The sequence below is a fragment of the Mercenaria mercenaria genome, chromosome 6, assembly GCF_021730395.1.
Source record: "Mercenaria mercenaria strain notata chromosome 6, MADL_Memer_1, whole genome shotgun sequence".
Taxonomy (NCBI): Eukaryota; Metazoa; Mollusca; class Bivalvia; order Venerida; family Veneridae; genus Mercenaria; species Mercenaria mercenaria.
In genome coordinates this window covers 13,998,289-14,024,251 of record NC_069366.1, presented here as the reverse complement: position 1 = coordinate 14,024,251, position 25,963 = coordinate 13,998,289, and the positions used below count along the sequence as shown (strand labels likewise).

At 36.2% G+C, this 25,963-nt stretch overlaps 1 protein-coding gene across 2 annotated transcripts in view; it reads left to right on the top strand.

Moving 5' to 3' along the window:
• Positions 1 to 25,963, top strand: part of LOC123549610 (probable D-lactate dehydrogenase, mitochondrial) — a 66,979-nt gene that overhangs the window by 25,148 nt on the left and 15,868 nt on the right. The window contains exons 3-11 of one of the 2 annotated variants that reach the window (XM_045337831.2): positions 12,106 to 12,247; positions 15,152 to 15,293; positions 17,433 to 17,592; positions 18,224 to 18,329; positions 18,785 to 18,878; positions 19,427 to 19,555; positions 23,384 to 23,511; positions 24,877 to 24,967; positions 25,629 to 25,740. In XM_045337831.2, the coding sequence (XP_045193766.2) occupies positions 12,106 to 12,247; positions 15,152 to 15,293; positions 17,433 to 17,592; positions 18,224 to 18,329; positions 18,785 to 18,878; positions 19,427 to 19,555; positions 23,384 to 23,511; positions 24,877 to 24,967; positions 25,629 to 25,740 (1,104 nt within the window). The remainder of the gene's footprint in view (positions 1 to 12,105; positions 12,248 to 15,151; positions 15,294 to 17,432; positions 17,593 to 18,223; positions 18,330 to 18,784; positions 18,879 to 19,426; positions 19,556 to 23,383; positions 23,512 to 24,876; positions 24,968 to 25,628; positions 25,741 to 25,963) is intronic. The other variant, XM_045337830.2, reaches the window with a different exon arrangement.

The window sequence follows — 25,963 nt, the reverse complement described above, 5'->3', positions numbered from 1 at the left end:
AGTTTGATGACAGGTAGAATTATAGCAAAAAAACTCGATTGATCACTGATTTTGTCCAGAAATTATACATTGTCGGCGTCAAAAGTACTTATTTTCTTGCTTGAAGAATGACCTATATGTAAATTCCACTGTTTCATGGATAAAGAAACAATACTAGTTTGGTAAAATAAAATAATATCATTGATAAATTCTCGAATCTGTTTATAACCGTAAAGGAAAGAAGAATCGGTGTTATTTCCTGACTGTATGCATGCTTGCTTTATTTCTGTACAAGTGCTTGCGAGTTTGGTGAAACGACTGTATGCCTGTTTGTGAGTGACTTCTTTAAAAAAATATCGGCGTTTCCTATGCTCCTGTAGTATTACTTCATATTTAGAAGCCGCAAACAATGTTTGAAGAAGGAGGGTGGTATAAAGCAGTCACCATGCGGTCTGTCCGTTCGATCTGTTTGTATATGTGTCCTCATATATTTAGTCTTGTAATTACTTCAATGCTATTGCACCAACCTCTCTCGAAAGTTTTCATACAAACATCGGCCATATGTAGTTAATGTCCATCTTATTACTTTCCTTTTTCTTTTTTAAAGTTACACTTAAAGTTGAAACATGGTCTGTTTTTCGTGTCAGTGCCATAACTTCTTTATACATTAAGGGATTTTGAAATAACTTGGCACAAATGTTCACAATCATGAAACCGTAATGCGACGATGTGTCGCATACAAGACTATATTTTCTAGAATTTCAAACCATTTAAACCAATATATAATCGCAACTGCAATTAATAAGGTGTGAAAATATGTAAATATGAAAACAGTAAATGGGGTGAAACGGCGCCAGATTGAATCCACTAATCATTTGCGGATCGCTTTCTTGACAGCGTCGCACAGTAAACAGCTCTATTTTAGTTATGTCTTTGTATTTGCCATTAACACATGAACTTTAACATGAACCTTGTCTTATTTTACTGAAAATACATTTTGCGAAAGAAATAAGTCCCAAATTTACAAGCAGAAGAGGAAAAAATGAGGGTTTATTACCTCACCTGAGCAAGAAGTGCTCAAGATGGGCTTTTGTGATCACCCTGTGTCCGTCGTCCGTCGTTGTCGGGTATATTCCCTATATCTGGAGTAATGGTGTTATTTTACCTTTGTACAAGAACAAGGGTAGCGTTAATGACCCTTACAATTACAGGGGTATAACTATATTAAGCTGTTTTGGAAAGTTGATCACATCTTTATTAAACACTAGGTTAAACACTTTTGAGGTCAATAAGATATTGTGTGAAGAACAGGCTGGATTGAGAAAACAATATAGCCCTGTTGATCATATATTTTCTTTAAAAATGTTAATAGATATGTATTTTGTCAATTATAAAAAAAACTGTACTGTGCTTTTGTGGATTGCCGAAAAGCCTTCGACTCAGTCAATCGTATTGCTCTGTGGCGAAAGATTTTAAGTTACAATATTGATGGTAAATGTTTTAAAATTATTCTCAACATGTATGATAAAGCGAAGTCCTGTGTAAAATCAAACAATACTCTATCTGAATTTGTGTGTGTCATACATGAATTAGACAGGGTGAAAATCTCTCTCCTATTCTATTTTTTTATTCTAGAATGATTAATAGCTTTATGTCTAGTAAATTTCATGGTCTTCAGTTATTATCTGATAATGCTAGTCATATGTTAAGTGATAATGATGTTGAAGTTTTCTTCAAGTTATATTTGCTATTATATGCTGATGACACAGTCATCTTAGCAGAGACCTCTAATGACCTCCAGTCAGCTCTTAATGCTATGTCAGAGTATTGCACCTCATAGGGGCTAAAATTGTCATACTTTGGAAAAATTAGAGAGGTATGCGTATTACTCCAGTATTTCAATTTGAGGGTAATATTTTTAGAAAGTGTTGACTACTTCTCATACCTAGGTACATGTAGTCAATTTTCATTCAATGGCAAGTTCGGTAGAACTAAGGCTCATTTAGTTGATCAAGCACGCAAAGCTATGTTTGTTGTTATTAGTAAATCCAGGAAGTTGTTTTTACCTATTTATTTGCAGTTGCACCTTTTCAATGCCATGGTTACTCCTATTGTTTTGTACGGCTCAGAGGTGTGTGTGTGGGGGAGGGGGGTGGGGGTCGAAAATTTACATATTGTTGATAAATTTCAGTTGAAATATTTAAAACTTATTTTAAATTTGAAGCAGAGTACCCCTAATAACATGTTGTATGGTGATCTTGGTATTTTACCACTTTCAAGTCGTATTGAACGTAGAGTGTTAACTTTTTGGAGTAAGTTAATAAGCTCCAAGGAAAATAAAATTTGTAATATTTTGTACAGAACTTCTCGCACTGTCTCACAGGCAAAACAAGAAATTTAACTGGTTATGTTATTTTAAAGATAGTCTGGATTCTCTTGGTATATCTAATTATTCGTTAGATCAGAAGATTCGCTCTTGTAACTCCTTCAAAAATGTTGTTAACACTAGGATTAAAGATCAGTTTATACAAAACTGGAATTATTCAGTTAATAACTCAAGCAAATGTTTTAAATTATAGAATGTATAAACACGAATTTGTATTTGAAAAATATTTCAAGCTTTTACCTTTTGGCCTTAGCATTTCACTTTGTAAATTCAGAAGCATGTATCATTTGGTGCCAATAGAAAAAGGTAGATTTGAAAACAATGCAAGAGAACAAGGTACTTGTCATATGTGTAACAGTAACATTTTTAGGAGATGATTTTCTTTTTTATTACAAATATATATTTCAATATTGATAGAAAAAAATGTAATATATTTTCTCTATCAACGTAATATTCATCTATATATTTAATAGATAGATGAATATTATTTTAAATATCCAAATACTCTCAAATTTTCTGACCTTATGAACAATGGCAATAACGATACTTAAAAACTGGCTGTTTTCTATAAGAAAATTATGTCTGCTTTTAGATAAATAGTTAGTTCTCATCCTCCACATCATCAGTTGCTTCTGCTACGATTTATCAGGTTTTACATGCCAATCTGATTTTGTTACTATGACTTGTTATTGTTATAATTGTTGTCAGAGGCCCTTATGGGCCTTGACTTGATTAATAAACTGTAAACTGTAAAAAGCAATGAAAACGACCAAATCCGCAAGGACAGATTCCTGGCGGGTGTGCGTTATCACGTTCAAATGTAAATTATTTCTAACATTAGAAATAGTGGTAAACTTGACAGTCAGTAAACACAACGGCTGTATTTGTAACAATAACATGTTTATTTTATTATTGAGAAAGGGGGAATCGGGTAGTTAAACCATTAGGCCATTCAACTATTTTGTGCTACTTTTAAATCTTGTTGACTGATTTACCATGAAGTTAACTCTGAATTACTAATAAGGACTTAATCGACTTTTCCGATAATGTATTCGTTGTCCTTTTCTATTTATACGTTCATTCGCAGGATACTTGCGGGTGAAATAGTTTTGTTTGTTTTTTAAATCAGAGGATCATTTTCTTCGGATTCCAGACGGACAGACAGACGGGGGTCAACCTTAGTCCTCGCCTGTCTCATCTCATCGATATTTTGAAATCGTAAGGTAACATTTCTTCGTTCTGCCATAGAGACTCGACGGTTAATTTCTTGCAAGACATGGTAGGGCCCCTATGTATACATTCAATTTCTAATTCGTATTATATGATAGTATATGTGTGTAACACCGAACACATGCATGTGAACGATGCTGAAGCATTCATTTAATTATTTAATTAAGTTGGACAGCGAGTCACAAACACTCGAATCCAGCCACCCCAATGGATTAGTACAAACATCGCATGGGGGTTACGGTGTTTGGTTCGACATTTAATGACATTATAAACATGACGACTGATCAAAAGAAACAATTTTGTATGCATATTTTTTATTTCATTTACGCCTTTTAAGGACATAGATCGCCTATTGTACTCGCAAGATGGAATACAGTATCACTCGCAAATACGAATTCAGATCAAGTATCAAAATTGGCAAGTCCGCATACAGTAAATGTTTTTTCACCGACTAGATAAAATTAATTTCATTTAAAAATGCAACAGAAGCGAAACATTTTATTCACATATATTTATGAAGTATGCATACTGATTACAGAAAACATCATGGATAATTGGTTTACAAATCAATTTGGCGTGATATTCATCAATTTCGTGACTTGGTCAAGTGAATTTTCATGCAATGAGTGTGATCAGTCAACATTTTTTAAACATTACCTGTCAGTTTCATCTATTATATCATCATGTACACATATTTATGTTAGACTTATCGTTTAACTTAAATACACATACAGTGTAAAGCCAAATAATGAATTTGATGACGATTCTTACCTTTCCCGTGTCATTTTATTGTTTTGATCACTCGCAAGAGGAAGAGGGGAAATACAGTCGTTTATAGGGTGTGAGTTAATGTTGCAGTAAAACTGTGCCGCAGAACCTATATGTACAATTTATTTGTATTGACCTGGCAATCTTTGCAAATATTGTCGGGCGTTTTCGTTAATTTACCTAATATTTGTATCCTGAAAATAACCATATTTTACAGCTAACCAATGTCACGGTGGGTTTGATTTCCAGGCACGTTACCACGGGTATCATTTTTTAAAAATATAATATAATGTTATCGATACCTGTTTTATTTTTACATAAATTTATGTATCATGTTTTTTTTTTTTTTAAATAGTGTTTTCTCTTGTAGTATTTATATTCTAGTACGCTTATGACGGGTAACATGCCTTTTTATCTAAAATACTTTAAACAAATTATTCTACTTTGTTACAACGAGTAAATATGATAACTTTTAGTAAATAGACCATAAATACTAATAAACTTTGATAATGTGGCAGGTGAGTCCAATAAGTCCAGGAGTGTTCAAAGATAATCCTTCATAGATATATTGTGCAGCAAATATTGGATTTACCTGTATTGGAAAATAAACAGTGTCGACTGTATTGAGGTCAACTGCCACATTATCAAAGTTTATTAGTATCACGATACGTTTGATCAAATAAGTGGTATTGGTAACTTTGTTCAGGGTGAGCTAGTAGTATAAGTGGATAGTCCAGCGTCCGTCATCAGTCGTCTGTCGTCCTGCGTCAACATTTTTACTTAACATCTTCTCCTCAGAAACTACTGGTCAGAATTACACCAAACTTGGTAGCATCCTGGCCTGGACCTTTGTCATGTTTGTTAATGGTTTAATTTGGCTCCTATTAGGGGCCGCCAGAGCTAAAAATAGAAAAACCTGAAAAGAACTTCTTCTCAGTCATGAACTGCTTGATGGATCTTCATCAAACTTGATCTGTAATATTATCATAACAGTCTCTCCCAGTTTTATACAAATGTGGCGCACACTAAAATTAGAAATACCTTTTAAGGACCTTCTCATAAACTGCTGGAGGGATCTTCATCAAACATTGTAGCATCATTATAAAGGTCTTTCTCTAATTTGTTCAAATAGGGGCAGTTGGCCCCTTGTATGGGCTGCTAGGTTTAAAAATGAAAATAGCTTTTAACAATTCCATCTTATGAACCACTTGATGGATCTTCATCAAACTTGGTCTGTAGCATCATTATAAGGTCCTCTCCAAAGTTTGTTAAATTGGGGGGGGGGGGGGGGGACAGGGGGGATCACTTGGCCACGTTTAGGGGCTGCTGGAGTTAAAAATAGAAATGCCTTTAAATGACTGATTGGGTCTTCATCAAGCCTTGTCTGGAGCAACATTTTATGGCCCATTACTATTTTTTTTTAAAGGGGGCACTTGGCCTCTTTTAGGGGTCACTAGAGCTTTAAATAGAAATATCTTTATAGTCCTTCTTCTCATGAACCACTTGATTTGATCTTCATCAAACTTTTTTCAAATGCAGGCACTTGGTCCCTTTTAAGGGCCACTAGAGTTAAAATAGAAATACCCTTTAAATGATTTCTTCAAATGGTTCTGAGTTTTTGGTGTTTGACAGCAAAATATAGAGAAAACGTTTAAATAAATTTTGTTTGAATGAACAGCTTAAAGGATTTTCACCAAACCTAGTTAGAAGCAAAGTCAGATGGTTGAGGTTTTCTTCAAGTGAGCAACTTAGGCCCATTTGGGCCAAATGGACCTCTTGTATAAAGTAGCCTTCTAGTTGTTGGATGAAGTTATAAAACAGTTATTGCCCTTTAGACTCGGTCTGTATGAGGATTTATAGAGTTCTGAAAAGGTATATCAACCTAATGGGCAATGTTCTCTGCAGATATCACTTCCAAGATCAGTAAATCCTCATATATTTATTAACTAAAAAAGCAATAACTGACTATGTTGATTTCATGGTCTTGGATATAACCTGTAATAATTAATAATAGATTATAGAAACAGTCTGGTCATATAAATGTTTTCTTCTTTTTGATCTTTTCTCTTCATTGCTTAGAAATAAGGAACTTTTGTAATAAAGAACAAACTTTGTTTTCATCTGTATAAAGTTGCCAAATCTATGATCAAGTGGTTCAGAGCACAAATCATGAGCCATGATTCTCAGCCTGCTGCTGTAGCAAAACTTGTTAGTCTGTCTGATCTAGCTAAACCTAAGTTATGTGTGATTATTTTGCACCTTGCATGTCAAAGAGCCTGAGAAGCTTCTGGCCTTCTGGTTCTTCTTTATCTTGTACATGTCCTATTGATGAAGTCTTCAGAAGGTCAAAGGTCACAATGACCTTGACAGTATACATATAAGGAAATGTTGCAGATTTTGTTATTGATGAATTCTGCAGAATGTCAAAGGTCACAGTGACCTTGGCACTTTTCCTGTAAGGAAATGTTGCAGATTTTGTTATTGATGAATTCTGCAGAATGTCAAAGGTCACAGTGACCTTGACACTATTCATGTAAGGAAATGTTGCAGATTTTGTTATTGATGAATTCTGCAGAATGTCAAAGGTCACAGTGACCTTGGCACTTTTCCTGTAAGGAAATGTTGCAGATTTTGTTATTGATGAATTCTGCAGAATGTCAAAGGTCACAGTGACCTTGACACTATTCATGTAAGGAAATGTTGCAGATTTTGTTATTGGTGAATTCTGTAGAATATATCAAAGGTCACAGTGACCTTGACACTATTTGTGTAAGGAAATGTTGCATATTCGGTTATTGATGAATTCTGCTGAATATCAAAGTCATGTAAATATCATATGGCAGCGTGTGTGACACTGACATTGTCAACCAGAGGGCAGAATGTCACCCGAGGCGAGTGATGACATTCTGTTTTGAGGGTTGACAATATCAATGTCACACAAGCTGCCATATGATATTTATTTTATTATACCGAACAAAATGTAGTATATAAAAATGTTTAAAAATGTTTTTAGTTCATTAATTTAACTGTTTCATTTATAGCACGGTGTACACATTGAATAGTGACATCACTACTATATGTGTACAAGGGAGGCAATCATGGCTGAAAAATTGAAGCAGTTAATGAGGGACTTAAGTGAGTTGAAATTGTCTCCCGTATTGGATTATGTCCAAGATAATAAAATTGTAAGTTGGTCCCATCATTTGGAATCCTCTGACTTTATCGCTGTTTTGTCTGTTAGATATCAGTTCTAAGGTGTGATCTTGCATATTTGTTAAATTAAATGTCTGAAGTGTCAAAATTAAGATACATGTATGTTTATAGAATATGTAGCTAAAGGCATTATTAAGTCAATAGACATGATGATCAATATCTTAACTTCATTTTCATCATATTGTTACAAATAACATAGCGATAACAGCAGAGTAATCCAAATGAAAGGACCTACTTACTTTAGAGAGTATGAAAGGGAGATAACTGACCAAAGTCTCTCATTGCCCTTGTATGACATCCAGTCACCGCCTTGGTAGCCTAGTGGTAGAGCGTACGTCCGCTTCGAGTGCGGGAGGTCGTGGGTTCGATCCCCGGCCGCGTCAATACCAAAGACGTAAAAATGGTACTAGTAGCTTCCTCGTTTGGTGCTCAGCATTAAGAGGATAGTGCTAGGACTGGTCAGCCCGGTGTCAGTATAATGTGACTGGGTAGGGTATCATGCCACATGTCTACAGCGTGATGTTCCAGTGAGGCAGCACTATAAAGTTGGGCATTGTGCTCACTGCTACAAGAAGACACCGTCGTTTATATGACTGAAAAATTGTTGAAAAAGACATTAAACCCGAACACACACACACTTAATATATGACATTCAAAATATCAGCACGGTCGCATGACCTGGCAGTCACTTTCGCTTGGTCATGTGTCAAAAAGGTTGAAAAATGTTTTTGATAGTCAAAATATCTCTTTCTCGGGTAATGGGATTTTATCATTGTAGGCAAAAGAGAGGTATAATATATGTAATTGTCAACTTAAAAGTCTTATGTTGCGGTCGCTTAGGCATAGCCTATACATTTAAAGCCAATCTCTGTGAACTGCTTCAGGGAGTCGACTCTTTAGCTCAGTGGTTATAGCATTGGACTAGCATCAGAGCGACCCAGATTCAAATCCTGTCATAGGCAGTTGGGATTTTTCATCATAAAATGCTATGCTCTTTAATTTCTGTTATGGCTAAATGTCGTAATTCGTCCGGGATATGGACTTTTTCTCGTGCCGAAGATGGCACTTTCTTTGCAAAAATGGCTTACAATTGTCATCATAAATGAAGACTTCTTTGACGAAGGAAATGTAACAGTCACTTACACATAGGGTGTACATTCAAAGCTTATCCCTGATAACTGTGTCAGAGAGTCGACTCTTTTGCTCAGTGGTTAGAGCATTGGACTAGCACCCGAGCCAGCCGGGTTCGAATCACGCCACAGGCAGTTGGGATTTTTATACGCCCGTTTGAAAAACGGGACGTATTATGGGAACGCCCCTGGCGGGCGTGCGGTCGGCGTCCACAGACTTTGTCCGGAGCATATCTTCTACATGCATGGAGGGATTTTGATGAAACTTGGCACAGTTGTTCACCATCATGAGACGGAGTGTCATGCGCAAGAACCAGTCCCTAGGTCTAAGGTCAAGGTCACACTTAGAGGTCAAAGGTCAAATTCAAGAATGACTTTGTCAGGAGCATATCTTCTTCATGCATGGAGGGATCTTGATGAAAGTTGGCACAATTGTCAAGGTCACACTTTGAGGTCAAAGGATACAAGAATGAAAACTTTGTCCGGAGCATTTCTTCTTCATGCATAAAGGGATTTTGATATAACTTGTCACAAATGTTCACCACCATGAGGCAGAGTGTCATGCGCAAGAACCGGGACCCTAGGTCTAAGGTCAAGGTCACACTTAGAGGTCAAAGGATACAAGAATGAAAACTTTGTCCAGAGCATTTCTTCTTCATGCATAGAGAGATTTTGATATAACTTGTCACAAATGTTCACCACCATGAGGCGGAGTGTCATGCGCAAGAACCAGGTCCCTAGGTCTAAGGTCAAGGTCACACTTAGAGGTCAAAGGATACAAGAATGAAAACCTTGTCCGGAGCATTTCTTCATCATGCATAGAGGGATTTTGATATAACTTGGCACAAATGTTCACCACCACGAGACAAAGTGTCATGTGCAAGAACCAGGTCCCTAGGTCTAAGGTCAAGGTCACACTTAGAGGCCAAAGGTCAGATACAAGAATGACTGTCCGAAGCATTTCTTCTTCATGCATGGAGGGATTTTGATGTAACTTGGCACAATTATACACCATCATGAGAGGAAGTGTCATGCGCAGTTCCTTTCTTTAGAATTACTTCCCTTTGTTATTACTATAAATAGCTTATATTGTAACTTCTTCATTACTAGTCGTAGGGAAAAATCGAGACCACTTTTCTGTAGTACAACATGCATGCTACATCCAATTTTGAGGTGTATTTTGACCAATCTGTACCTGGTAAAGATTTTTGTGTGGACTTACAATTTTTTGGATTTTTTTTTTTTTTTTTTTTTTTTTTTTAAAGATTAACTTCCCTTAGTTGTTACTATAAATAACTTATATTGTAACTTTTTAGCTCACCTGTCACAAAGTGACAAGGTGAGCTTTTGTGATCGCGCGGTGTCCGTCGTCCGTCCGTGCGTGCGTCCGTGCGTCCGTCCGTAAACTTTTGCTTGTGACCACTCTAGAGGTCACATTTTTCATGGGATCTTTATGAAAGTTGGTCAGAATGTTCATCTTGATGATATCTAGGTCAAGTTCGAAACTGGGTCACGTGCCATCAAAAACTAGGTCAGTAGGTCTAAAAATAGAAAAACCTTGTGACCTCTCTAGAGGCCATATATTTCATAAGATCTTCATGAAAATTGGTCAGAATGTTCATCTTGTTGATATCTAGGTCAAGTTCGAAACTGGGTCACGTGCCGTCAAAAACTAGGTCAGTAGGTCTAAAAATAGAAAAACCTTGTGACCTCTCTAGAGGCCATATATTTCATAAGATCTTCATGGAAATTGGTCAGAATGTTCACCTTGATGATATCTAGGTCAAGTTCGAAACTGGGTCACGTGCCTTCAAAAACTAGGTCAGTAGGTCTAAAAATAGAAAAACATTGTGACCTCTCTAGAGGCCATATATTTCACAAGATCTTCATGAAAATTGGTCAGAACGTTCACCTTGATGATATCTAGGTCAAGTTCGAAACTGGGTCACGTGCCATCAAAAACTAGGTCAGTAGGTCAGATAATAGAAAAACCTTGTGACCTCTCTAAAGGACATATTTTTCATGGGATCTGTATGAAAGTTGGTCTGAATGTTTATCTTGATGATATCTAGGTCAGATTCGAAAGTGGGTCACGTGCCATCAAAAACTAGGTCAGTAGGTCAAATAATAGAAAAACCTTGTGACCTCTCTAAAGGCCATATTTTTCATGGGATTTGTATGAAAATTGGTCTGAATGTTCATCTTGATGATATCTAGGTCAAGTTCGAAACAGGGTCATGTGCGGTCAAAAACTAGGTCAGTAGGTCTAAAAATAGAAAAACATTGTGACCTCTCTAGAGGCCATTCTTGTGAATGGATCTCCATAAAAATTGGTCAGAATGTTCACCTTGATGATATCTAGGTCAGGTTCGAAACTGGGTCACGTGCCTTAAAAAACTAGGTCAGTAGGTCAAAGAATAAAAAAACCTTGTGACCTCTCTAGAGGCCATACTTTTGATGGGATCTGTATGAAAGTTGGTCTGAATGTTCATCTTGATGATATCTAGGTCAAGTTTGAAACTGGGTCAACTGCGGACAAAAACTAGGTCAGTAGGTCTAAAATTATTAAAATCTTTTGACCTCTCTAGAGGCCATATTTTTCAATCGATCTTCATGAAAATTCATCTGAATGTTCACCTTGATGATATCTAGGTCAATTTTGAAACTGGGTCACATGCGGTCAAAAACTAGGCCAGTAGGTATAAAAATAGAAAAACCTTGTGACCTCTCTAGAGGCCATATTTTTCATGAGATCTTCATGAAAATTAGTGAGAATGTTCACCTTGATGATATCTAGATAAAGTTCAAAACAGGGTCACGTACCTTCGAAAACTAGGTCAATAGGTCAGATAATAGAAAAACCTTGTGACCTCTCTTGAGACCATATTTTTCAATGGATCTTCATGAAAATTGGTCTGAATTTTTATCTTGATAATATCTAGGTCAAGTTCAAAACTGGGTCACATGAGCTCAAAAACTAGGTCACTATGTCAAATAATAGTAAAAACGACGTCATACTCAAAACTGGGTCATGTGGGAAGAGGTGAGCGATTCAGGACCATCATGGTCCTCTTGTTTATAATTGACCATAGGGAAAAACCAAGACCACTTTTCTGTGTTACAACATAGTTGTTACTTTCAAATTTTAGGTGTATTTTAAGGTCTCTCTACCTGGTAAGGAGGTTTTTTTTGTGGACTTAGAAAAACAAAAGACTTACAATGATTACTAAACAACCACAAAATTAAAATTCATTTGCAATGCAGCAGCTAGGGTAAAGAAATTTGCTGTGACGGGCGTATATTGTGACATTCTGGCACTCTTGTTCATCATAAAATGCTATGCTCTTTGATTTGTTACGGCTAAAAGTCATTATATTATCTCATTTTACCTTATTCTAGAGTGGAGCCTCCAGATGTTGTTGCATTTGCTGAGTCTGTAGAGCATGTTAGCCGAGTTGCACAACTCTGTAATGATAATGGAGTTCCTCTGATACCATTTGGCAGTGGTACAGGACTCGAGGGCGGAGTTAATGCACTACAGGTAGCAACTAATTGTCTATTTATTTCTCGTTTTGGTACACAGTTTTTCTACTGAATTAAATATTTATATTTATCTAATGTTTATATGTCTACATTTTATGTTACACATTGGTATTTTCAGTTTGCAGCTTTATTAGACAGAAAGAAGATTTTTCTGACTAGCATGTTATTGTCAGTTTAGTTAGTTAAATATACTCAGTCAAACTTGCTTGAGAGTCCAGCTCTTTTTAAGAGACTACTTAGTACATCTTTTGTGTTTAAAGTGGATTCATTTGATATTCTCTCCACTTGACAGTCGTGATTTTACCTTACACTGCCAGAAGTGATTTTGAATATATTACTGTGTCATTTGTTACTATTACATGTAGGTGAGGAAGAAGTTTAATTGACGGACTCGCTGTATAAATTACCACTCCATAGTTTGTGCTTTATGACCAAATAAGTTTGCTTGGCTTAAGATATACTGTCAATGACGAGCAATATTTAGAATCCTTACAAACTATTCATGTATTTCAAAGCATATGTGTAGAAACATATTTTCAAAATAAGAGTAATTTTCCCAGTCATTTTCAACTAAAGCCCATCCATGATTCTGACCCCTAGTTTAAAAAAATGACCAAAGTGAGATAATACATGATTTATCTATAATGACCATTGCTGTTTTAATATAAATCATCTGTAGACAAAATAAATGTAAATAGATACCATATCATGTGATCAAATGATTCAAAGCAAGTCAAAAATGTTCCTTTGTGATGTAATGAAAATACAGAAACCAAGCCAGTTATTGTTTTCAATGACCATTATTTTCGTCAAAATGAAATATTAACATCTTACAGAAATACTGTAATCACAAACAAAACTTTTGAAAGTTTCTGATTAAACCCCTATATGAAAATATGTATAGGAAATACGTAACACATTGAAGCAAAATAATCTGAAGTTTACCATGTAGATTGTCAAAGAATCAGATTTAAAGTAAGCCACTTCTGAAATTTTCATTCCTGGACTCTATTTGGCATTTTCATTGTCTATTTCTTTTTAAGATTTTTATAAATTTGTGCTAATAATCTATAGAAATTAGTGTAAAAGTTATAGTAGGAAAGGGAAAAGAGAGAAACAAAATGGCTGAAGGTGGGGTTCAAATTGATATTGTTTTTATACATGTTCTGTTAATAGCAGTTGAAAAGGAGGGTTTCTGTCATGTTTTGAAGTCAAAACTTAAAAGGAAATAAATATGCAGATTTATTTCTGATGTCATTTAATGGAACTACTTATTGAATGGTTTGCCCATCAGTAAGTGTATGAGGGCAGATAGTTTTACTATTTTCTGGTAAGCCATTCAATAAGAAGTAAATTTTCAATATGTTTTTTTTTTAGCTCACCTGAGCATGAAGTGCTCAAGGTGAGCTTTTGTGATCACCCTGTGTCCGTCGTCCGTCCATCCGTCGTCAACAATTTGACTGTTAACACTCTAGAGGTCACAATTTTGACCCAATCTTAATGAAACTTGGTCAGAATGTTACCCTCAATAAAATCTTGGACGAGTTTGATATTGGGTCATCTGGGGAAAAAATCTAGGTCACCAGGTCAAATCAAACGAAAAGCTTGTTAACACTCTAGAGGTCAAAATTTTGGTCCAATCTTAATGAAACTTGGCCAGAATGTTGCCCTCAATAAAATATCTTGGATGAATTCGATTCTGGGTCATCTGGGGTCAAAAACTAGGTCACCGGGTCAAATCAAAGGAAAAGCTTGTTAACACTAGAGGTCACAATTTTGACCCAATCTTAATGAAACTTGGTCAGAATGTTACCCTCAATAAAATCTTGGACAAGTTCCATATTGGATCATCTGGGGTTAAAAACTAGGTCAAAAGGTCAAATCAAAGGAAAAGCTTGTTAACACTCTAGAGGTCACAATTTTGGCCCAATCCTAATAAAACTTGGTCAGAATGTTACCCTGAATAAAATCTTGGATGAGTTAAATATTGGGTCATCTGGGGTCAAAAACTAGGTCACCAGGTTTAATCAAAGGAAAAGCTTGTTAACACTGTAGAGGCCAGATTTATGACTGTATCTTCATGAAACTTGGTCAGAATGCTAATCATGATGATCTTAAAGCCCAGTTTGAATCTGGGCCATGTAGGGTCAAAAACTAGGTCACCAGGTCAAATCAAAGGAAAAGCTATTTAACACTCTGGAGGCCACATTTGTAACCTTATCTTAATGAAACATGGTCAGAATGTTAATCTTGATGATCTATAGGTCAAGTTCAAATCTGGGTTAGGTGGAGTCAAAAACTAGGTCACCAGGTCAAATCAAAGGAAAAGCTTGTTAACACTCTAGAGGCCACATTTATGACTGTATCTTCATGAAACTTAGTCAGAATGTTAATCTTGATGATCTTTAGGTAAAGTTCAAATCTGGGTCCTGTGGGGTCAAAAACTAGGTCACCGGGTCAAATCAAAGAAAAAGTTAGTTAACACTTTAGAGGCCACATTTATGACCATATCTTAATGAAACTATCTTGATGATCTTTAGGTCAATAGGTCAGGTGAGCGATACAGGGCCTTCATGGCCCTCTTGTTTATTCAATAGACCTGTCAAAAGCACAAACTATGGACCTTTGGTTTATATAAGGAGTCATGTAATATTTTTGACTATTCACCAGTAAGCCATTCATTATCTACTTTTTATTGCCATTTAAAAGACCCTTTACAGTATTAGTTTGGACTGGACTTTTCTTGTGACATAGGGTTGGATTGTAAAAATACAAATGTGTTCTTGAATTTTCACATGCCTTACAGAAAGTTACTCATACACTGTATGCGAGGTGTGTTTGGAATTATTTGATATGTTTGTCAAGGTGGACTGTTTCTTTAACTATTTGATATGTTTGTCAGGGTGGACTCTGTCTTGATGTTACCAAAATGAATAACATCCTTTCTGTAAATGCGGAAGACTTTGACTGCTGTGTGGAATCTGGAGTAACCAGAGTGACGTTGAATAATTATCTACGTGACACAGGACTCTGGTTTCCTATAGGTATATACATTATTCTTCATTTGTCTGGTTCCCTGTAGGTTTATGCATTATTTTTAGCTCGAATATTTAAAGAATATGGAGAGCTGTTCTACTCACCCCGGTGTTGGCATCAGCATTGGTTAAAGTTTTTATGAAATGGTAATATCTTGTATACCATCAAATATGTTTACCTCAAACTTAAAACACTTGTCTATTATAACAGTTTCTACCTGTAGACAAGAGTACATAACTCTGTCAAGATTTTTTGCTGAATTATGGCCCTTTTTGGACTTGGAAATTGGTTCAGATTTCGTACAAGTCCATGTATTGTAAAAACTATTTGACATGTGGCTTTGAAACTTTGATCACTTGTGTATCCTCATGTTTTCCATCATTTTTTAGGAGAACTTAACTCTGTCAACTATTTTGGCTGAATTATGGTCCTTTTTGGACTTGGATATTGGTTCAGATTTCGTACAAGTCCATGTTGTGTCAAAACTATTTGACATGTGGCTTTTAAACTTTGAACACTTGCTTATCACCATGATCCCCATCTGTAGGCAAGAGTACATAACTCTTTCAACTATCCTGGCTGAATTATGCCCTTTTTGGACTTGGAAATTGGTTCAGTTTTCATATTTAATTTAGTCAACATTTTGTCAAAACTATGTGGCTTTGAAAATTTGAACACTTGTTTGTCATCATGATCTCCATCATTCTGTAGGCAATAGTACATAACTCTGTCAACTATTTTGACTGAACTATGGCCCTTTTTGGACTTGGAAATCAGTTAAATTTTTCATACCAGTCGATATTTTGCTAACCTGTTTGTCATATGGCTTTGAAACTTTGACCATTTGTTTACCATCATGGTCTTCATAATATGTAGGCAAGACTACATAACTAGGACAAGGACTTTAGCTCAGTTATAGCCCTTTTTGACATAGAAATTAGTTAAGATTCACATACCATTCCATATTTTGTCTAAACTGTTTGATGTATGGCTTTGAAACTTTGAACACCTGTTTACCATCATGGTCACACATTGCCATATAGTGCAAGACTTAGCCATATCCACAAATACAGGTGCATTGTTTGTCTTATCTAATTTTCTCTTTTTATCTGAAAATCTCTGATAATATTTTGACCCCATACTTCCATCAATTCTTCAAATAGTCAGGCCTGCTGTCAACAGACAGCTCTTGTTTATTTTACTGGTTCCTTGTAGGTGTATACATTATTCTTAACTCACCTGGTTCCCTGTAGGTATATGCATTATTCTTAATTCATCTGGTTCCCTGTAGGTATATACATCGGTTCTCTACAGGTATAGCCTTCACTCATTTGGTGTGTTTCTAAACAATTGTAATAACATCGTCTTGAAAGGGAAGATACAGCATATTAAAGTCCCATTTCAAGAACAGTATATTGTTTTGCTCATTGTCTGTAAGTCAGTCAGTCACTTGATCCATCATTCTGTCAGTCGGTTTGTTGGTCTGTTGTTTGATCAGTCTGTAGTCCATTTCATTTCCAGTCAGTAACTAGAAAATTCCTGGTCTCACAATTGTGGTCAGATAAATTTGGGTGAACTTGGGGGTCAGTAGATCAAAGGTCAAGGTCACAGTGACATTTAGATTGAAAAAAGTTTCCACTGAATTACTAGAGAACACTGTCCTACTGTTGTCAGACTTCATAGGATGATTGTGGTCATTAGAGGACAGGTATTGTTTGAGGGTTAGTAGGTCAAAGGTGAAGGTCACAGTTAACTTCACACATGTCTTTGGCATTATGAGATGACCTCACAAGGCAAGGTACATAACTTTAGCTTTTATTTTGATAAATTCATACCCCGTTTTATCGTGAGAATTTTGTGAATTTTTTTTTTAATGTAAGCATGGTTCTTTGGAACTACTTGACGAAGTGTTTTCAGATTCTGCATACATTTTTAGCAACCATCATGATTGATGGCACTTGTTAAAGTTTCATAACTCTGGCTTAAGTTTTTGGCAAAATTACGTCCTTTCTTTAACTTAGAAATTTTTGCAAAAGCTTTTATATGTAAACAAGTATTAGTTGCGATGGCTTCAAGTAGTCAAGCCTGCTGTCATAAGACAGCTCTTATTTTACAATAGAAGAATATTCCTTATTTTATGATGCTAGATCCAGGAGCCGATGCAAGTTTGTGCGGTATGTGTGCAACTAGTGCGTCTGGTACAAACGCCGTACGTTACGGTACGATGAGGGAAAACACGCTCAATATGGAAGTGGTACTAGCTGATGGAAGGGTGATTAACACTGCTGGGCCCGGTAGACGTACTAAGTATGTTGTATTTAGAATGAAATAAAAATGTTGGTGGTTTTAGAATAATTAATAAGTAGCATGAGGGGCCGCTGTGACCTGGTGGTTGAGGTCACTGATTTGGAATCACTTCCCCCTTTCATCTGTTGATTAGAACCAGGCTTGGGTTGTCAAGTGAGAACACTGTCTAGCTTGCTTTTGGAAGGTTAGTTGTTCTGCCTGGGTGCCAATGTGTCTGAAATCATGTCAGGATGGGAACCTTGATCTTTCGGCAGACACCTGGGTTTTACTTGACCATTTAAGCTTGAAAATTGTCTTACGATATGAACTGTGCTGGCAAGACTTTTAAATCCAACAAACAAGCACCAGTCATATGGTACAGAATAGAATATATTGCCATAGAAAGATTTCCTTGTATTGTTGATGTCTGTTTTATATACCAGTAACATTGTGTGCATCATGATCTGAGCATTAAAACTTTTGATAGATTATTTCACTGCTGTGGCAAGAGCCGTAAAAATTGTTAAACTTGTACTTCAATTATGCATGTTTCCTTTGATTGGGTTAAATTTGAGTAATCTTCTTGTAAATCATTTGCCAAAAATGAGATTGTCCTGATGAATTAGTAAGTGCTTTTGTAAATTACTTTCAGAAAAACATCTGCTGGTTATAATTTGACAAATCTGTTTGTTGGGTCAGAGGGAACTCTGGGTATTATCACCAAGACAACACTGAGGCTTCATGGGATACCAGAAGCTGTAAGAATATTTGCTTGATTGTGAAAAGTGTATAATTTCTTAAGCAAAATTTGATTGAAATGTAAATTGTCAGATTAGTAGGAATGTAAGAATAATAAAAAAAATACCTGTACAATGTACTAGTGTTTGCAAATCAATGTTGTTATTCTGCCCTTCAGTAAAATGGCAGTACACTTTACATGATGTCAAAGATCTAAAGAAGTTTTTATTTCTTTGCTTGTAGAAGTATTTTTCAGCTTATCCTAATTGGTTTGATTCCTTAGCAGTGAAGTAGCCTGATACACCTGGCTTACTAAAGTTGACAATAATACATTTATTCAGCTCTGTTGCTAAAAGTTTGCAGTGTGCTCTTTGGCTACACCCTGTCTGCCCACTCCATGAAAACAATCTTACACCTGTTGTAAATTCATGTATTGCGATGCCTTATTGATGCAGAGATGCATATGTCATTTCAGACAGTATCAGCCACATGCCACTTTCCTGATGTCCAGTCAGCTGTTGATACTACAGTACAGGTGTTGCAGTGTGGTATACCAATGGCCAGGATTGGTAAGTCTAAGGGGAAATCCTTCCAACTTCTTTCCTCGAGATTTGAACTTGATTCACTCAAATTACCACAAAGCTTGAATTTTCCTTACCATCCCTCATCAAAATCGATATATAACACACTCTACATTCAAAACTTTCAACACAAATAACTTGAAATTTTGAATCTTGCAACTTGTCTTGTAAGAGATACTCTTGTGAAACTGGCAACAAAGTAAGTGTATTTTATTTTGTGTGTAGACCATTCTAGAGATGCTGGATGTAGGCTGAATTGATGTCTGATAATGTACTAGAGTGGCAGGTGGAAAATTTGAAACCGTCTCAACACATATCAGTGACACAGTCTATCTAGGTTTGTAGCAGACAAGACAAAATTTGAATCTTTTCATTGCCATGCCAGAGTGCTAGATGAAATGATGATTAAGGAAGCAACCATTGTGTTGATTTGAAACAAATAAATGACTGTTAATAAACTCCAGTAATGAAGTAAATTATCAACAATCTGAAAGATTAAAGAAATGTATTTCTGTATCAATCTTTAATTTTTTCAGAGTTTCTAGATGAAGTTTCGATTGATGCTTGTAACAAATACAGTCATCTGGAACTACCTGTGGCTCCGTCCTTGTTTCTTGAGTTCCATGGAGCAGAGTCCGCTCTTAAAGGACAAACAGAAGTTGTGGGTAAGGTCTTAATTTCAACTTACAGTCTAACTTCTTTAACTAGAACTCGTATAATTCGTACACCACCCTTCTCTCAAACTCGTCGTCACCTCCCAGAAAAATCCCTGTAAAGTGAATTTTGTTCGATGGCTCAAACAATCGATCACTCGAACAAATTTTGCTAGTACTGTGGAGTTCGAGTTAAGGAAGTTTGCCACTGAATTGATAAAACAATTGCCTTTGTTTCATCAGCTTTGTTCTTCATCTGAAAAAAATATGTAGGAATATTCTGATTCTGTTTCATGACTTTGTGCAGATTGAGACATGTATCATATTAATGTGAAAAGTGGTGGGGAAAGAAGTCAGAAACTTGAAAATATAAACATATTTTCACATATAATGGAAAATATGTACCTGATAAGTAATAGTGACATCCCCTTTATTGGTAAAGATGTAAACTTACAAAGCAAGAGTGATATTATATGTTGGTGAGAGCTTGGTGAAGGAAGATCACAGTTACCCAATCTCGACATAATACCAAGTGGAGGCACTATTAGAACCACTGATGTTCCACAAGCCAGCTGCCGGTATGATAGCTGCCCGCAGTAACTTTCTCACTTGAAAAAAGTCATTCCATATGATAGCTGCCCACAGTAACTTTCTCACTTGAAAAAAGTCATTCCATATGATAGCTGCCCACAGTAACTTTCTCACTTGAAAAAAGTCATTCCATAACAAGCCTCAAACAAACAGTGGTGGGTTGGAGTAAGCAGTTTAAAAACAATGATCTTTTAACCAGGCAGCAAGTGAGGCTTTCAAATATAAATGATAACTAATCCTATTATTCATTATTTCATAACGTTGTTGTTTATTATCAGCAAACTTAATCTAAAGTAATTGTTCATTGCACTATGATTGACTTCTTAATCATGATTTTATTAATTGAATAGTTCCAAGGACTTTTTTTAACATATTTAATATTTCATATAATTTAATAGTTATGTAACAGAAAAAGATGTTTTTCTAATGTTTAGGTGACCATGAGAATGAGTGCATTATAAGCACTTATTCTATACCTATTTTATCTATCCAATCACAAACGTTCATTTGCAACACATGACCGTACAATATATTACGGTATTTGGATGCACATGCGTACAAAAATCCTGTATTTTCTGTATTTGGATGCACACGCGTACAAAAAATCCTGTATTTTCTGTATTTGGACGGTTCAACAGTCCCATGTTAAACATACGATAAAGCCCGAAACGCGTGAACATGTTCCAAATGTAAATCGGATGAAGTAGGCGCTCTATGCACAGAGTTTGATCATGCATCTTGAAATCTTGATTTTATTTGAGTTTTTTTGTTTACAACACACAGAAACGATTCAAGGGATAACAATGCTATCTGATTTAGATATTAAAACGTTCGTTAATAATCAAAACTTAAAAATACAGTAAAAAGGATCATCAGATTTTGGAATATTTGAAAAGTCGCTAAAAGAAGCCGTTCCTGACGAAACCTAGAAACTGGTATCAGCCGTGACTGTCTGAATAGCTACCTCAGCAGTTTTTATTTAACGGTTAAGAAACAAAATGGAGAAGATTATGAATGGCAGCGGACGGGCGGTCAGCATCCAAAATATGTCTGCTCTATAATTCAGTTTTCGTCGGATCTTCACCAAACTTACTGACAATGTTTGTGGGCATTACATCTCGGCCAATTTCGATAACCAGCCAAATTGTACCAGGCACTCTTTGATTATAGTCTTTGAATTACTCAAAAAATGGGGAATTTAGCCTTGTCCGCTCTTTTAAGTCGAACAGTTTTCATCCGATCTTCACCAAACTTGCTGACAATGTTTGTGGGCATAATATCTCAGCCAAGTATGATTACCACCCAAATCGCCAAATGGCTGTTATGGGGAGGATGCACCATATACTTTTTTAGCTCACCTGTCACAAAGTGACAAGGTGAGCTTTTGTGATCGTGCAGCTTCCGTCGTCCGTGCGTACGTGCGTCCGTGCGTGCGTGCGTAAACTTTCGCTTGTGACCACTCTAGAGGTCTTATTTTTCATGGGGTCTTTATGAAAATTGGTCAGAATATTCACCTTGATGATATATAGGTCAAGTTCGAAACTGGGTCACATACGATCAAAAACTAGGTCAGTAGGTCTAAAAATAGAAAAACCTTGTGACCTCTCTAGAGGCCAAATTTTTCAAAAGATCTTCATGAAAATTGGTCAGAATGTTCACCTTGATGATATCTAGGTCAAGTTTGAAACTGGGTCACGTGCCTTTAAAAACTAGGTCAGTAGGTCAAATAATAAAAAAACCTTGTGACCTCTCTAGAGGCCATATTTTTCACGGGATCTGTTTTAAAGTTGGTCTGAATGTTCATCTTGATGATATCTAGGTCAAGTTCGAAACTGGGTTACGTGCGGTCAAAAACTAGGTCAGTAGGTCTAAAAATAGAAAAACATTGTGACCTCTCTAGAGGCCATACTTGTGAATGGATCTTCATAAAAATTGGTCAGAATGTTCACCTTGATGATATCTAGATCAAGTTCGAAAGTGGGTCACGTGCCATCAATAACTAGGTCAGTAGGTCAAATAATAAAAAAACCTTGTGACCTCTCTAGAGGCCATATTTTTCATGGGATCTGTATGAAAGTTGGTCTGAACGTTCATCTTGATGATATCTAGATCAATTTCGAAACTGGGTCAACTGCGATCAAAAACTAGGTCAGTAGATCTAAAAATAGAAAAACCTTGTGACCTCTCTAGAGGCCATACTTTTGAATGGATCTTCATGAAAATTGGTGAGAATGTTCACCTTGATGATATCTAGGTCAAATTCGAAACTGGGTCACATGCTTTCAATAACTAGGTCAGTAGGTCAAATAATAAAAAACCTTGTGACCTCTCTGGAGGCCATATTTTTCAATGGATCTTCATGAAAATTGGTCAGAATTTTTATCTTGATGATATCTAGGTCAGGTTCAGAACTGGGTCACATGAGCTCAAAAACTAGGTCACTGTGTCAAATAATAGAAAAAACATTTCATACTCAGTTCAAAACTGGGTCATGTGGGGACAGGGGAGTGATTCAGGACCATCATGGTCCTCTTGTTTAATGATTATACGCAGAAAAAACAACATTCAATGAATTACATATATTACATATGAAGTGAAATAAATATAGAATAAAAAGGTTATTTAAGGGCTAACATTGTTCTGTATAATATATATTTGCACTCATACCAAGCTTGGAAAAACTAGAAACGGCAGGAATACAATATTCAGTGAAACATTTTTAATTGAAACTATTATTATAGTTTATAGTAAGACAAAACTGATATAGAATAAAAAGGTTATTTAACATTGTACTGTACAATACGAGATATATTTGGACTCGTACCCAGCTGAGAAAACCATATTGAACTTGCCTAGCGGCATTTCCAGTATGGTTTTCTCAGCTGGGTACTCGTCCAAATATATCCCCGTATTGTACAGAACAATGTTAAATAACCTAATAATATACATGTATCTTGTAAATTTATCTGCCAACTTAGCTCAGTAGAGAGAGTGCGGATCGTGGGGTCGTGAGTTCGATCCTCGGGTGGGCCGTATGTTCTCTGTGACGATTTGATCAAAGACATTGTGTCTGAAATCATTTGTTCTCCACCTCTGACTATGGTTATGTTAACTGCCCGCCGTTACAGAACTGAAATACTGTTGAAAAATGGCACTAAACCCAAAACAAAACAAACAAAAAAACAGATAAAAAGATGCAAATTAACAAGAACCATAAGATGATTTTTTTTTTCTGAATTATTTCAATAGAGGAGTTGGTCAGCATGAATAATGGGTCTGACTTCAAGTGGGCAACAGATCCGGATGAGAGGAATCACTTATGGAAAGCCAGACATGACATACTGTATGCATGTATGGCACTGAAGCCAGGATCCAAGGTAATTTTGATATACCAAGCACTAATATGGCACTGAAGCCAGGATCCAAGGTCATTATGATATACCAAGCACCAATATGGCACTGAAGCCAGGATCCAAGGTAATTTTGATATACCAAGCACCAATATGGCACTGAAGCCAGGATCCAAGGTAATTGTGATATACCAAGCACCAATATGGCCCTGAAGCCAGGACCCAAGGTAATTTTGATATGCCAAGCACCAATATGGCACTGAAGCCAGGATCCAAGGTAATTTTGATATACCAAGCACCAATATGGCACTGAAGCCAGGATCCAAGGTAATTTTGATAGACCAAGCACCAATATGGCACTGAAGCCAGGATCCAAGGTAATTTTGATATACCAAGCACCAATATGGCACTTAAGCCACATACTGAGGAAATAATGATAAACTGTATGCTGCAGATACAATTTTTTTTGATCACTTAAGATCTTTTATTTCTTCAATATATTGAATGTTTGTATGGCACTAAAGCTGAAATGTAAGTAATAACAAAATCTTGTGTGGCATTTAAAACACAATCCAGGTGATAATGATGCACTGTATGCCTGTATTGAATTAAAAGCATGATCCAATAAAGAATGATATACCATATGGTACTGATATCTTGATCCAAGAGAAAGGACAGGTGAGATGAGAACTTACATTAGTACTCTTTTAAGAAGCCTGAATCCATGATTACAGTGCTACAAATATATTTTATATTTGAAGTGGAGGTCCAAGTAAACAATAATTACATTACATACATGCCTTTTGGTAAAATAGCTATACTTGAATCAAGGTAACCATGATATTCAAGCCAGGATTCAAAGTAATGTGACTGCAAAAGTGACAAAAATTTATCGAGGGAACCATGAACATGGAAGTTGTACTTCTGCAGATGTAGAACTAGGCTGTGTAAGGTTTCATCTGAATGACAATAGCATTTAATGATGTCAAGTAATATTTATATCCAAGCATTTTATGCCCCCGGCATCTACTGATGCGGGAGGCATATAGTGATTGTCCTGTCCATCCGTTCGTTCGTGCATCCATCCATCCGTACGAGGTTAACCAAATGGGACCGTTTCGTCTAGCATCAATACCCCTTACTAGAATGACTTGATACTAATGCAGATGTAACCTGTGACCAATCCTCATCTTCAGACATCACCTGACCTCAGTTTGACCTTGACCTTGAACTTGACCTCGTTTTGGACTTAGGTTGCTTTGTATCGACAAGGATGCCCGGTGACCGGGGGGCATCAAGCATTTATTGAACGCAGCTTCTTGTTTAAGTCTAGAGTTATTGAAATATCAGATGTATTGAAGGTTTCATCCTCTTTTTGTATTTATATTACAGCCATATTCTACTGATGTATGTGTACCTGTTTCAAACCTTCCAGAAGTGGTTGTCAAAACCAAAGAAATGATAAAAGAGGCAGGAATCATAGGTTGGTAGTGCTTTTATTATTGATAAATATGATGCCCTTTGGTTATAAAACTAATAATGGTTTAGCTAAGATTTATTTTTGGTAAACTCTTTAATACTTGAACTGAAAGTAATAGGTTACAGAAGTCAAAATTATTTTGTTACCAGTATGCAGCTCAAAGAAAAGTCTGTTTAAATAAAGAGTCAGCTTCAAGAGAAAACAAGGGACAGAAATCAGATGCTGAATGTGAACATTAAGAAAAAATTGTCAGAAATCAAAATCTTTGCTTTAAAATTTTGGACAGTTATTCTTTCACTTGATTCATCCCTTGATATTTAAAGTTTCAATTAAAATAATTGAGCTGCATCATGAGAAAACCAACATACTAGTGCATTTGCAACCAGCATGGATTCAGACAAGCCTGCGCATCCTCGCAATCTGGTCAGGATCCATGCTGTTTGCTAACGGTTTCTCTAATTGCAATAGTGTTGGAAAGTGAACAGCATGGATCCTGACCAGACTGCGCATATGCGCAGGCTGGTCTGGATCCATGCTGGTCGCAAATGCACTATGTTGGTTTTCTGGATCCATGCTGGTCACACATGCACTATGTTGGTTTTCTCATGGTGCGGCTCTAATGTTTTTTGTAATTTTATATCTATGCATAATGTTTGTTACACAGGTCCAATAGTAGGTCATGTTGGGGATGGAAACTTTCATGTTTTCTATCCAGTTCATCCGGACGACCATGAAACGTTACGTAAAATTAAGGAGGTTTCATATAAAATGGCATTGTAAGTTTCATTCTCACGGCTTTCTGTGACAAAACTCTTCAGTAAACTTGGAATTTGGCTTTCCAGATTTATCTGTTTCCTATGTGTAACTGAAACATGATTATATAGCAGTTTGGAATATACTGAATATAAGAAAATTTTACAGTGAGGTGGGATTGTCAAAATTTAAAATAAATAGTTAAAGATTGCAAGTTTGATGCGGTCATTTTCCAAGGCTTAAGAG